This window comes from Cannabis sativa, chromosome 5, assembly GCF_029168945.1.
Source record: "Cannabis sativa cultivar Pink pepper isolate KNU-18-1 chromosome 5, ASM2916894v1, whole genome shotgun sequence".
NCBI lineage: Eukaryota > Viridiplantae > Streptophyta > Magnoliopsida > Rosales > Cannabaceae > Cannabis > Cannabis sativa.
Window position 1 is genome coordinate 36,209,592 of NC_083605.1, and position 15,345 is coordinate 36,224,936.

A 15,345-nucleotide genomic window follows, 5' to 3' on the forward strand; every position below is an offset into this window, starting at 1 on the left:
AATTATTAATAAATTTTATTAAATTGTTTTAATTATATTAATTAGATTTATTTATTAAATATTCGTATATTAATTAATTATTTATTTATATATAAGATTAATATATATTTATTATTATTTATTATTTATAAATATTTATTATTTTTTTTTATTCTGATGGGTAATAGCGGCGGAGCAATAGCGGCGGGACCCCGCCGCTATTGCTCCGCCGCTATTAATAGTATTAGCGGCGAGACTTCGTTTTTGGCAGCTAATACTATTAATAGCGGCCAAGCAATAGCGGCGGACCAATAGCGGCCAAGGTCTGCCGCTATTGCCCTTTGTTGGCTTGAATCTACAGCTTGACGACCAGTTATGAGCTCGAGCAGTAAAACTCCATAAGCAAAGACATTTACTTCTCATCTTTAATTCCATGCGTGAAGTATCCTGGTGCCAAATATTTAAAACCATTTGAAAAAAGAACAAATCCATAAACTAAATAATTTATAGAACAAAACAAATTAATTGAAGAAAGAAAGGGTAGTAATAAAAAGTGTTTGCAAACCCGAATGTGCCTTCAATTGGAAAAACAATATGGTGAGTCTATTTTTCCAGTAAGACATTTAGAAGTCCAAAATAAAAAATCTGCATTAATTATTACTATACAACAACAAAATCAATTTAAAAAAACAAATGAATTTACTTAGAGGGTTGTGCATTCGATTGGATTTGAATGGGTGAGATAATGAAATGAAAGTACCTGAGCCTCGTAATCTTGGGTGAGTAGTATGTTAGAGGCCTCAATATCTCTATGAAATATTCATCTTTGGCAACCCTGATGTAGATATTACAATCCTTGTGCTACCCCAACTGAAATATTTATCTATGGCAGCCCTGATGTAGATATTTTCCATATCAATTGAAATATATACAGATTGTATTATTCATTTTAACAAAGAAATTTGTAAAACAACATTGTGTAAAATTTGGCCATGGAAATAATCGTAGTATGAATGGATACTTACTCGACGAGGCTCCGATACTCAATAGGACCAATCGACAATCCAATAAATCAAAACCCAATTCTGAATTAAGAATCAGACCAATCAACTGGTCAATTGAATGGACTTTAAACTAATCACATTTCACCTAGAACGGTGAAGCTCTAAGCATCGAGACCATTCTGATGTTCAATAGGACCAATCGACAACAGATCAATTCTGAATCAAGAATTGAACTAATCAACTGCTCAATCGTATCGACTTCAAACTTATCAAGAATTGAACCTAAAACTTAAAATCAAATTTAAAATCTTACCTTGCTAATGGAGGTGACGGTGGAGGCTGAGGAACGGCTTCGTGTGGTGGCGTAGAATAGAGAAAGGTCGAGCTTCGGTGGTTTCAATTCTTCTTTGGCCAGGGCTTTATTGTTGTCCCTCAATTCCTCAAACAGAGGACTCAGAAGCTTCACTCTCCGTATCAAATCCCCGTTGTTTTCTTTTTAACTTTATTTTTGCCCTCTTGTTTTATATATATAAAAAAAATTAGTTTCTCTCTGGGTTGTGACTCGTATCAAATATCAGTTCAAATATTAATATGATTTGTTTTATTTTTATTTTATTATATATAAATAATATTTTATTATTTTATTAAATAAAAATAAAAAGTGACCGATGAATTTCTCATAAATCAAGAATTCAGTTATATAGGCACACTTTATATAGAATAGATATATATATATATGGCTTTAATTTAACATATTTATCTAAATAAGTTATAAATTTATGCAAAATTATCACCTGAATTATATAATATATTATCATCAAAGTATAATAATCATTACTTAATTTCTTATAAATGCAAATCACCTGATGATCATTTTTTTCTTTACTGGTCAATTATTTCTTTACTTGTGTTGTCTTGTTCTCCAATATTCAATTTCACCTGAAACATATAATATATTTCATCAAAGCATAATAATCATCACTTAATTTCTTAACAAATAACTGGTAAATTAAGTGGTATGATTTTAATATCACCGAGTTCATATAATTAAATGAAGTTTTGATATGCGTGGACAAATTTAAGAACCTTCTAAGCTCTAACCAATATCGAGTATACATATAATTATGCAACAAATTATTTAAAATATTTATGTGAAGACTCGGTTAAATTTAGTAAAAAAAAAAAGATTAATAATAAAAATGGGTGGAGTTCACAAAATTATTAATTAGATATTAATTTGTTGATTGATGATGGGAAAAATTAGGTGTGGTAGAGATCTTTTTGTTTTTCAATAGTGACTTGCCAAGAATCAATGCATATGTCTCCGAGAAAACTAACGATATCGCACCAATAAGAATATGAATTTTTGTATTAATATTCAGTAATGGTGATTAGACCAGATTGAGATTGACTATATAGATTAATGATTTTTTTTTTTCAATTCCTCAAGATTCCTGCTACTTTATGTTGTCTTTCCTGTAAAGACTATATATAATTTTCATGTTTTTATATTTGAATGTGATTCTTTTCTTTTGTAAAATGGGTTCAAAGCTTTCTTATGTTGGTGATCAATGTATGGTATAGGTTTTAGCACAAACTTATGGTTTCCTAGTTTGACCTCTCATAGCTTAACAATGTATTAGTGTCGTTTTAATATGTGTAATAGTTTTAGTTTTACTTCTAATCCTTGGTTTCTCAGTTTTACTCTTGGAATATTGAGGCTCTCCTCTTCTTAACTCATTGTTGGATATTTCAGGTAGTATTTGTCTTTGTACTCTACTCTCTGTTGCATTGTTAGAAAAAAATAAATTTTATATATGTGTGTGTCTGTGTCTATGTGTTTGTGTATTGTTGAGTTATATATTTTTAGCTATCTTCTTTTGTAGAGAAAGATATGTCCATCCACTAATATATGCAAAATGAATTTATGTTATTTTGATGTGGTGAAAGTTCTTTTTTTGCTCTAACAAACTGAGAATGTTTGTGTCTTGTATAATTCCTCTTTGTATGATATTGCTCCGTGATTTTGTTTAATAAATTATAATATTTAGATACACATAATAATAATCTCACCTAATAACTAATAATATTTTTTCTATAATTTTTTAATTGTATCACTTTCAACTAATATAGAAAAAAACTGACATAAAATTTAGTATATGTGTCTTGCACGTAGCTTTTTGCTAGTATACATATATACACCAGGGAGCTATAACATATTGTATATATGTATATATTTCATAGAAAGATGAGGGAGCCATAGCCCCTGTATAGCAGAACATCCCTCCGCCCCTACCCTTAACTATCTCTAATCCAATTATATTACTTAGTGCATAAAAAAATAAATGAAGAAGATAAATCGTATTGTTATTATACAGTAAAAACAATAAAAAAAATATTTTGATAGAATATTTTATTTTATGAGTAGAAATTAATAAATATCAATACAATCTATGATATCTATAGCATATTATACTTACCTTTTTTTTTTTCTCCCCAAAATCCCATAAGAAAATGAATGAATGTTTTGGAGAAGAAACTAAAAAAAGATATTTGATTATGAAAGATATTTAATAAATTAATATTATAAAATGTAAGTTTATATATATACTTGAATTTTTATAACGTTGGAGGTTAATTAATAAAAGACTTTTGATATTTTTGAAAAGAGAAAAGTTAGCCATTAATATGGAGAGAGAATACCAATTCTGTTAGTTTAACTGTTAAGATTAACATATTTTTTTATTAAATAATTAAATTAAATTAATGAGGTGACTGTAATTAATTGGTGGGACAGGATAGAGACAGTTGGTGACAGATGATTTTTTTCCCTTATTTGAAAGAACTTCATGCACTAACATATTCAAGAACGAGATACCCAGAAAATGATAATGCAAATAATTATGATCTTGTCAATGATAAATTCTGCATTAAACTTTTAAAACCACAAAGTTTTAACTAATTGTTTCACTGATGTCATAACCAATATCTCTATTAGAAAATTGATTACTGGATATATTATCTACAAACTTCTCTCCCCATAACAAGAATCCCAAACAAGAATTCCCAAATCGTAAAGGCTTTTCCAAAGGCTGGTTGTTTAATATATTTCCACCAAATTTCCATGAGCCAATCAAAAATTTATAATTGGAAAAAGTAAGGGTAACAACAATTACAGTCAACTCTTTTTTTAACAGTTTAATTTATAAATTAATATTTTTTTAATAGTTTCATTCATTCGGGAATAAAAAAGAATACAAAGAATGAGATGAGATTTGAAATATAAAATGACTTCTATATGATCAGTTAAAATAAAAAATATTAATTTCAAAAAAATAATTAGTAAATATCATTCCTTTGATCAAATTTAATGGTTAATAATTAAATACCGTGTATTTGATTTTATTAAGTTTATAAATATTTTTGATTAATTAATTAAAATTATATTAAATAATTTTATAATTTAATTATTATAAAATAAATATTAAAACATCTTAATTACTGCAAAAAAAAAAATCAAATGGCCGCACAACCCGATTCGTTTCCAAGTTGTTTTAATAAATATTAAATAATTTTATAATTTAATTATTATTAGATAAAATACAACCCCATTAGTTTCCAAGTTGTTTTAATAAATAAAGAAGAAATCATGATTAGTCTTCTAGAAAGCCAAGGTCGATTCCAGCAAAAGTCTTTAAGTCGTTATTAAACAAATCATCGTCATTAGTATCAACATCATCCGCAACAGTAGGAACGACATCATTATTATGATCATCGCCAACATTGTTCATAGAACTCAGCATCTTTATACGTCGGTGGAGTTGCTCCAAATAAGAGCTCTGAACCAATAAATGTTGCTGATGATCATGATTTTTATTTTCCAAACGAAGCTTAGGGATATGGACAAGTTTCTCCACAGCCAGTCGTAGAGTGAGACTCTGTCCATCACCGTACTTCAACTTGGTCTGAACCACACTGTTGATGGACTCAGAGACCATCCTCGCCATCTTGTCAAACCAAACACGTTTTATCATGGGTCGACAGCGCTGATCTTGTTTTTTAAAATACATGTTATCCAAGGTGAATGGGATTTCCACAGTTGAGAACATTTTGCAAACTAGTGCCAGTAATGACTCCTCTGTTGATTCATATAATTCATCTATGGGGTATACAAAATGGACAGTGGAATTGTGGTTAACGACAGTGTGATGATTATTATGGTAATGGTACTTCTGGATGGTGTTGAACTCTATCGTGAGTAAATCATCATTATAATCATACACATCTGGGTCTGCCTCCACAGTTATTTCCATGTATACCAAAACTTTAGAGTTTAGTTTAGTACCCATACTTTAATTGATTATAGTCTTATACGTACCTACGTCCGATCGAGAACTGCTATGACTAGCTATGGGTGGGTAGTGTGAGTACTTAATTATAAAGATTATTTATCTATACGAATATATAGATTATTAAATTGCTCATATATAATTCTAATTTGGTTAGGAATTAATATGATAATTACTCAACCTCCACTACTACAAGGAAAGGCCTTTTATCCCGGTTTTTAAGGCTTTTTATCCCGGTTTTCGCTAATATAAAAATCGGGATGTATGCCAGTGGGATAAAAAGTATTTAAAAAACCGGGATAAAAGGGGTACTTTTTATCCCGGTTTTTTAGAAAAAACCGGGATAAAAAGTACCCCTTTTATCCCGGTTTTTAGAGAAAAGTGGGATAAAAGGGTACTTTTGATCCCACTTTTGATGAAAAAAGTGGGATAAAATGTACCCTTTTATCCCACTTTTTATGAAAAAACTGGGATAAAAAGGTGCATTTTATCCCACTTTTTTTTTATATATAAAATTTAAAAGTGACCTTTAATTTGAAATGTATATATAGATTTTTTATTTTTTTCTTTTAATTTTATTACATTTCATTTCATTTATTTTTTTTTTCAATAATAATAAATATAATTTTTATTTTTATAATTATATAGCGTATGTATAAAAAAAACTTAATTTAAAATAAATGATTAATATCATTTTTAATAACAACAATAATAATTTGTAAGTTCAATTCTAAATAACACTTTACATATTATGCATAAATCTCTAAATTAAATACTACACATTGTCTAAAAAAATACAATAAAAGACTACTAGTTAATTTTTATATATCAAGGGAAGCAATTGACTTAACCACTGTTGTCGAAGCGGTAAGAGATGATCGTCCTCAGAATATTGGGATAGGCCGCCAAACTGTCAATTTAAAAAAAATAAAACTAATTAAGAAGATAATACTTTTATATGTTTGTATTTATAGTAAAGATGAGTATATACTTACTTTTGCTTTTATGGCTTCAATGGGATTTGAATGTTGAAGCATATCACGAATGTAAGTTAGTACATAGTAACCACATTCGTAATTGTATGGTTGCTTTGGACAAGCAAAGGTCCATATCTCCGGTCCATTTTTGCCAAATACAATAGCATTTGAACTAATATTTGCATATGCACTGTTAAAGACATTAAAAAAAATTATAATTTAAGCTTTTAGAATTTATTAATTGATGATTATATTAGAATGAATAACTTAAAGTTCTAAACTTACGCCTTTATCATCTGAGCAATGTCTGACGGGATTTTAGATTTAAGCGGGTTTAAGAATACAACTCTTCCCGATGTCATTGCTATAATCAACATCCAATGCTTGCTGAAAAAAGTAACAATGTTATATTAATATAAAAATAAATATCATAGGAAAAGTGAATGAGATGTGTGATTCTTACCCTATGTTCCATGGTATAAAATAGTATTGTCCTACATGAGTCATAGTGTTTAACCAAATTGATAATTGATTGATGGCTATCACCTTGTCCTGCTCATTGTTATAACTAAGAAGCTCGACATCATAAAACTTGTATAACTCTTTTTGTCTTTGATTTAAATTTTCCCAAATGCATCTGTTTAAAAAAGAAAAAAAAAATCAAATAGAGTCCTAAAAAATGGGCGAGTTTCCCTTATTTCCATAACATTCCCGAAATTTTTTTAAGTGCATAGCAATACAACAAATGGGTAGAATTTTTCCTTATATCTCCACACAGTCAATCAAACCCAGAACCTACTTCCCTACGGATGAATATCTAAGATATTCAAACTCCACTAACATAATATATGACTATATGATATATTAATCAAAGTTAATGAAATACCTTAGTCCAAATAGCATAGCTGAACCCGTAAGTTCATCTTGGGTGGCCACTTGTATGACATCTTCGGAAGTTATGTAGATGTGAACTCGGTAGAATAAGGATGGGTTAACAGGAACCCTCACAAACTCATTTTTACCTTTTACTCTCATATATTCCAAGAACATGGCCTGAAGAGAAATATGAGTCTTGTCAAGTACCTCTGCAATGAATTTCTCATAAGATTTAGTGGAATCAAGATGTTCCACTATCTTCTCTTTTCCTTTACATTTCTCTTTCCCCTTCGAGTTGTTTGAACTATGAAGCTTCTTAATTAGAGAACCCTACATAATTACAAGTAAAATTGTAATACAATTCATATATAATTTAACATTAATGTAAATACAAGTAAATTATTCCATACCTCTTCAGTCAAAATCAATTCCCTAGGCCAAGGAACCAATTTGTTACATGCATCACAAACATAGCGTATTGCACCTCTTGGATATGGGATTTCAGCTTCCCCTTGAATAACTTGTGTGATTTGAACCCGTGCATAATCATTTGTAATTATGTCACCATGATATGAAAAGTAACCAACTGCCTCAATTATGACACCCTCAGCCACAACATTGTCAATGTTATCCGAACATAATTTTACACTTTGACTTACATCCTCATAGTCCATTGGTTCTTGGTGTTCATAGTTGCCACTCGGTTCTTGGTGTTCATAGTTGCCACTCGGTTCTTGGTCTTCATTTTCCAAGGGTTGTTCTTGTTCTTCATAGATGTCGGTCGGTTCTTGGTCTTCATTTGCCAAGGGTTGTTCTTGTTCTTCATAGATGTCGGTCGGTTCTTGGTCTTCATGCCATTTGTTCATTTCTATATTCATTGTCTAAGGCTTGAAGCTCTTCTGTTTGTGCATTTTTTTCTGCTTTTAGCCTTTCAATTTCAGCTTTTAATCTTTTGATTTCAGCGACATGTTCACTATCGACATTGACCTCAACTCTTTTCTTTCTTTGAGTTCTACCAAACACGGTAGAAATCTTGGCAAATGACCTGCAACATAATGTACCAACTTAGTTAGACTCTAAAATATATATATATATAAAAAAAAAGAAGTAATATGACTCAATTAAAGAAACATCATACCCAGCAGCTCTAACACGACCTGGGTGCTCAGGTGTGCCTAAAGCTTGCGTTAAGATATCATTCCGACCCTTAGCTTCGATTTCACCAGTACTAACTTTCTCTTTTAATTCATTCTATGAAACAAACCAATGACAAAGTTAGTAACAAAAATAAATGTTATTGTTTTTTCTTACCATAATTGACATACTTACTATTTTCTGCTCAATTTCCTTGTCATATTCTGCGATCAAAATATTGTTCTTTGTCCGTGCTCTCATCCAGAGTTGGTATCTCTCAACATTGTCAACACCGAGTTCTTTTTTCTATATATAAAAACTAGATTAAATTCTATTGGCGTGATTAAAATTTAACATTGTAAAAGAAGTGATACAAGCTACTTACCAAATCTTGTTCGACGTTGGGCATGCCTCTACGAGATGAACGATGATGAGATAGATTCATCCTGGCTCTGGCGACTTGCGCTTCACTCAAAGCCTACACAATATAATCAAAATTAGAAACAACTTCATAAAATAAACTATCAACAAAGATTACTAAGTGGAATTGTACCAGAAATTCAGGGGTAAGACGAGTTAGAACAAATTCATTCCAGTCTTTATTGTTAAGTTACGGATACTTCTGCGGAGTAGCACGAAGTTCTTCTATCCTACCACTTTTAGCAATCGGGAGGATAATCGTCCGGGTCAGGAGCTTCTTGAAACTTTTCATCATTTTCCCCGCATCTGATAGTAGTTTAGGCTTATACGTTTCTGGAAGCTCGAAAGCATCCTAAAATCACAAAAAGAATTGATTAGTACCCATTAACAGTGTTGAATTAAATGTGTTGAAATATATATTGAAAAAAAATTTAAGTCTTACGTATGTGTCTTTCCATATTTTCTCCTTGAGTTTCGAATCTACATGTCTCCAATCATCATAAGTTAGAGGGACTGTAGATCTTGCTTTAACCCCAATCCATGATTGCATATCTGCATATGCTGTTCCTATAGGTTCTCCTTTCTCATTCCACTCTAGTTTTGTCTTGCGTCCTTGAGCTTTCAGATTGTTGATGTCATTCTTTTTTGTCCTGCCTCGTCCTTTTGGCTTATTTGCATCCTTTTGCTTTGTCATCTGCAAGAAATACACTAATTAAATCGTTTAGTAGGAAACATCATACTGAAAACATCATACCTACTCACTAAACATCATTTGTATTAACACATTATTAGTAAACTAAACATCATACCTACTCATTTAACACGTTTTCTTTTCTTTTTAGATGATGCACAATCAACCCATATCCCTTCACTAACATCGCTTCTAATGTATTCATCATCATCATCTTCATATGTATCATTGAGTTCATCGACTTGTTCGTGTATCCGTTGATGATCAACAAAACTATCATGACATAAATCAACATTTTCTTCTTCATTTTCGTTATCTAAATGTTGTCGCTCTTGTGACAGTCAGTAGTCCCGTGATCCGTAAGGGGAAATACCGGGTAAGCTGTGCAATCCCACATCGCCTGGGGAAGGTCTAGTGGGATGATTCTGAGACTGTGTAGGTATGGGACTACACAGTTAAAGAGAGCTTAAATGGATTGATTGGTACTACCTATATCAACAAGGTGCATCTTGTTTTTCGGTAGCCCATCACGAAAGAACTCCACAGTTAAGCGTGCTTGGCTTGGGAGCAATTTCAAGGATGGGTGACCTCCTGGGAAGTTTTCCCAGGATGCGTGCGAGTGAGGACAAAGCACGCTGAAAACACTCGTGTTGGTTTGTAGGGTCAGTCATCAATCCGGGAAGCAGCCAGAGTGACGTACTCGTGTATAAGAGCCATTTATTCCGTGGGTGTAAGGACCCAATGGAGGCTTGAAGCGGGGACGTTACAGCTCTGGTGTCCGTAAAACAACTGACCATTTAGAATCAATGGGATCAGTTATGTAAAATACTTGTTTCGCTTGGGTAGCCATGATAAAAGGATCGTTCTTGCTACCTCTTTTGCTTAAATCAACCAAAGTGAAACCAAGTTCGTCTGTTCTAACTCCGCCTTTATTCTCCACCCAAGAGCATTTAGGAAGTGGAATTCGAAGCAATCCATAATCAAGCTCCCAAATTTCATCAACAACCCCGTAATATGTCATAGTGGATTGCACCGGGTTTCTGTCCTTTGTTGATGCAAAATGCATTGCTTCTGCAACAATACTTACTCCACTATTTTGAACCGTTCGAGCATCATCTCTTTCCTTTGTATGAAATCTTTTCCCCCCCACAATGTAAGCATGATGCTTTACTACTTGAGTATCTGGTCCAAACGATATGTATTCTAACTCTTTCGACACACCATGATCAATAGCTAGAATGGTATTCTTTAACCATCCAATAAATGTTTTACGATGCTCCTCTAGTACCCATCTCTGTTTATTCTTGACCTTAGTTGGAATCATTGATTGTAATAATTCCAAGTGATCACTGAAACGATATAGTATAAGTCATATCAAATTTCATTTGAAGTAGAAGAATATAAAGTATAAAGTTGAATAGAAAATACATAACTTACGTTATATATGGTTGGACTTCAGGGTTATTCTCAAGCACAAGCAAATGAGCTTGATCCAATTCCGATCTAGATACAGTCACCATTGATCCTTTCCCTCGTAATCCTCTATCAACCCCGTTTGAATGATTTCGTGGCTTGCTAAGTCCGATTGCATCAACTCCTGCTATGTACTCCGTGCAAAATTCCACTGCCTCCTCTGATATATAACACTCAACCATACAAGCTTCAGGCCGATTGTGATTACGCACGTAACCTTTCAATACCTTCATATTTCGTTCAAATGGATACATCCATCTCGCCCAAACTGGCCCACACAACTTCGCTTCTCTTACTAGATGGACCATCAAATGTATCATGATGTCAAAGAATGATGGAGGGAAATATTTTTCAAGATTGCATAGAGTTTTAACTATGTCATCATGCAATGAATTCAATTTCTTCATTTCTAATTCTTTCCCACACAATTGATTAAAGAATATGCAAACCTTTGTCAAAGTTTGTCGAACTTTTTTAGGTAAGACTGATCGAATGGCAATTGGAAGTAATTGTTGCATTAACGTGTGACAATCATGCGTACAACTCTTTCAAGTCATCAACTAATGGTGCCAAATAAACATCGATATCATGTCCCGGCTGTTTAGGCCCTGAAATCATTAGCGATAACATCGTAAATTTCCTTTTCATCACCAACCAAGGAGGAAGGTTGTACATAACAAGAAACACAGGCCATGAACTATGTCGGCTGCTAAGAGATCTATGTGGATTTACTCCATCGGCTGATAGACCAAGCCGTAGATGTCTTGGTTCAGCTGCGAAGTCTGGATTCAAATAATTTACTTTTTTCCAAGCCTGTGAATCAGCAGGATGTCGGAGTTTACCGTCTTTCACTCGCCTTTTCTCGTGCCATAATAAGTTTTCAGCAGTTTCTGCACTTCGATAGAACCGCTTCAGTCGCGGAATTAAAGGCATGTACCACAAGACTTTCTCTGGAATAAGTTTTCGGATCTCCTTACTCTTGTTCGGCTTGTACCGTGGCAAACCACATTCCGGACAAGTGTCCATGTGGGCATGCTCTTTACGATATAAAATGCAATCATTTGGACATGCATGAATCTTCTCATACTTCAACCCTATCGAACTTAAAGTTTTCTTCACCTCATATGTCGACTCTGGAAAGCAATTTTCCATCGGCAGGATCTCTTTAAAAGCAGATAGAAATTGACTAAAACACTTATCACTTACTCCATTCTCCGCCTTTATGTTATAAAATTTCACCATAGTTGATAGTCGGCGTTTTTCACAACCACTAAATAACGACTTATCTGCATCTCTAACCATGCTATCAAATTTTTCAGGATCATGAATAAACTCTTCTTGAGCATCATCAAGCAATTCTGTAGGATGATCATCACAATCATTACTTTCAAAATGATCATCGACCCCTCGCCTACCTAACGGATATGGGTCTCCCTTCATCGATTCCCCATGCCAATACCATTTAGTATAACTTTTATCGATTCCACGACAAAATACATGATTCTTTAACATGGTAATATTTCCTTTTGATATATTACCACAATCGACACAAGGACAGCGAATTTTTTCAGGATCGCTACAATTCTTTAGGGCAAACTCTAAAAAGTTATTAAATCCTTCTACGAATTGTGGGGTTTCTCTCTTCTCTTCCATCCATGACTTATCCATTTTAAAAATAAAAATAAAATTCCTAACAAACAAGATTGAAATAAAAAACTTACAAGTTGCTAGAAAAATTTAAAGCACACTTAGTAATTAAATATTAAAACACATGTTCGTTTAAGAATCCTAAAAAAAATTGGCCATAGTTTCCCTATTTCTACAACATTTCTCAAATTAATAACTATCTAACAATGCACGCAAGTAAATCAGATAACAAGAAAAATTAATCAAAATAGCATTTAACAATATAATAATTGTCACCCATCCGACCGCAGTACATTTATATCGCAGAATCTACTTCACTATGGATGAATATCTAACATATTCAAACTCCTCTAATAGCTTTAGAATTAGTAAAATAAGGAGTGTAAATATCAGCGAACAGAACCAACCTTGTCTTAGCTCCTTGAAAGCTTTTCAGAAACTTCACCTTTCTCTCATCATCTGTTGTAATTAAATTAAATTAGAATTTCAGTCAACTCAACTCATTCAATGACAGGGAGAACAAAACTCAGTACAGCAAAAGCAAAAGCATTTAAAGAAAACTCTGGAGTGAAAATACAAAATTGGTACATCGTGGGGTGCACATTAGAATTTCAATAAAAGAAAATATTGACTCTAAATTTTTCTTTGCATAGCTCTTCATAGTTCTTTTTCAACAATAGAAAGAGGACATCCTAATATGGTACCCACCAGCCCATACAATGGAATCATTCCACATGAGCTGGTCCTTTTGTATAAGATAGATAGATATGGTGAATGGTAATGATACTATCATTTCCATTAAATGGGCGGGGCCCACTAGAGTATGCAAATCAACATATGGTGTGATATTACATTTATAAACCATATAAATATAAATATAAAAACAAAGTAGAATTGAAAGGGTGAAACAGGCCCTCCATTTCATGCACACATGTATGAATATATAATATGTATTACTTGTTGAAGACAGAGCATGTACTTTTGTTACGAGTAAAAGTTCAGTTTTTTATTGACAAATATTCTTAGTAATGGTTCATTATAACTTTAACAAACATGGAAAATTGGCTGCTCAAGTTTTTCTTGGTTCATTATATACAATCATATCTATTTTTGACTTGCTATAATTCTGCGCCTCAATAGAAAACACTAAAGCAAGGAAAGAATAATAAAGAATGGTGTACTAATATTACTTCTCCTTGAAAGGTTATCTTCGGTTTAAACATAGCTTCTATTGTCAAAAAATAAAGGGTGGAGATTCTGCAACAGGCCAAGCTTATATGGAAATAATAATAGAAAATAAAGAATGAAATTGGCAGCATAGGCAAAGCATGTGCCATCCCCACTAGTGTGTGTACATATAAAAATTATTGAGCAGTTCAGAAATTTTAAAAATGAGAGAATTGCTAAATCTGAAAGAAGAAGGCATTGCGATTAGAGGAATGCCTTACTAACAAACCTGGAATATATTATTATTATTAGACATATTTTCCAAGCAGTGTATTACAGTTTCCAAAGGAATATATTATTATTATTATATAGCATAAAGGAATGTTTGGAAAAGTTGCCGAGAACCAAATCTGGGAATGAGTACCTGCTGCTGTTATATATCTTTCTCACACAGTAACAATTTCCAGCAACAACAATTAATAGAAACAAACAGATGCAAGAGAAGAGTGGAGAAGTAGTGAGCTGTTATATATTCAATGAAAATAGAGAATATATCTCTTACAGTAGAAAAGAAACAATATTGAGTATGAACTCTTACAGTGGTAGAGAGCAAGAGCCCTCCAATGTCGATTGGAGTGGATGGAATTCTGGAGTTTGGGCTGGGGTTAATTTTTGGGTTTGGGCGAGGATTTAGACGAGAGGGTTTGGGCGAGAGGGTTTGCGTGAGGGTTTGGGCGAGGGTTTCTGGGTTTGGGCGAGAGGGTTTCTGGGTTGTACTATGTCAATCGACCGAGCAGAGATGGTTGAAGTTTTGGGATTTTAGGGATGACCTTTTATCCCGGTTATTAGTTAAAAACCGGGATAAAAGGGTTTCACACTAAACCCTTTTATCCCGGTTTTTAACTAATAACCGGGATAAAAGGTTTCCCTAAAAAATTTATCCCCTGTTTGGCAAAATCATAAAAATGGAATCTTGAAATTATTTTTTTGCCTTTAATATTTTTTTTTTAACTTTCTACCAAACAGAGCCCTTATCTAAAAATATTTTAGCTGTATATTTGAGGCGCCAAATCTAAAAGTGGGATAAAATATCTCAATATACCTTTTATCTTGTTTTTTATTTTTGTTAACTAAAAAAGTGGGATAAAAGGTCCCCTTTCTTGTAGTGCTCATTAAAAAAAGTTTGAAAATTATATTTTATATAATAAATAATATCTTTTTTTTTAATCAAACATATTCCGATTATAATATGGATCAATTGGAATAATCATATTCCTAATAAAATTAGAATTAATATTATTCTATCATCTGCCCTATATATATAGGTAGGGATACACTAATTAAGAACGAATATTTAAGAAACCTATATTACGAGAGATAACACACACGTAGTAAATATGGATAATCAACCATTCTCTCAAGTTTTTATTTACGCAAAATTTAATAGTGGTTTTGAAGAAAATAATCCATCACCATCACCATTAATGAAGGTGGAGTTGAAAGTGATCCAAATGTACTATTCAGATACCGATCACAGCGACACCTTCATCTCATACAACTCCACTCACCGATTCCAACACCAAATTGATCACCTATTCGAAGAGACCTCACCTTCCATCAACACACTC

The 15,345-nt window shown here is 32.6% G+C and overlaps 4 protein-coding genes across 4 annotated transcripts; all 4 read right to left on the minus strand.

Moving 5' to 3' along the window:
* Window positions 1–5,986: 5,986 nt before the first annotated feature.
* Window positions 5,987–8,929, minus strand: LOC133037889 (uncharacterized). The gene is made up of 10 exons (XM_061115644.1): window positions 8,873–8,929; window positions 8,705–8,797; window positions 8,515–8,625; window positions 8,324–8,436; window positions 7,596–8,230; window positions 7,196–7,515; window positions 6,773–6,946; window positions 6,595–6,696; window positions 6,328–6,499; window positions 5,987–6,242 (listed from the first exon to the last, which is right to left on the minus strand). The coding sequence occupies exons 5-10, from the start codon at window positions 8,061–8,063 to the stop codon at window positions 6,147–6,149; spliced, it is 1,332 nt and encodes a 443-aa protein (XP_060971627.1). The 5' UTR covers window positions 8,064–8,230; window positions 8,324–8,436; window positions 8,515–8,625; window positions 8,705–8,797; window positions 8,873–8,929; the 3' UTR covers window positions 5,987–6,146.
* LOC133038308 (uncharacterized) lies at window positions 8,930–14,124 on the minus strand. The gene is made up of 3 exons (XM_061116412.1): window positions 12,958–14,124; window positions 9,182–9,433; window positions 8,930–9,091 (listed from the first exon to the last, which is right to left on the minus strand). Exons 2-3 carry the CDS (start codon window positions 9,431–9,433, stop codon window positions 8,930–8,932), a joined length of 414 nt encoding a protein of 137 aa, XP_060972395.1. The 5' UTR covers window positions 12,958–14,124.
* LOC133038309 (uncharacterized) lies at window positions 9,553–11,433 on the minus strand. Its single transcript, XM_061116413.1, has 3 exons — window positions 10,868–11,433; window positions 10,198–10,779; window positions 9,553–9,703 (listed from the first exon to the last, which is right to left on the minus strand). The coding sequence occupies exons 1-3, from the start codon at window positions 11,419–11,421 to the stop codon at window positions 9,553–9,555; spliced, it is 1,287 nt and encodes a 428-aa protein (XP_060972396.1). The 5' UTR covers window positions 11,422–11,433.
* On the minus strand, window positions 11,435–12,571 carry LOC115703988 (uncharacterized). The gene has a single exon (XM_061116414.1). It carries the CDS (start codon window positions 12,569–12,571, stop codon window positions 11,435–11,437), a length of 1,137 nt encoding a protein of 378 aa, XP_060972397.1.
* Window positions 14,125–15,345: the final 1,221 nt, after the last annotated feature.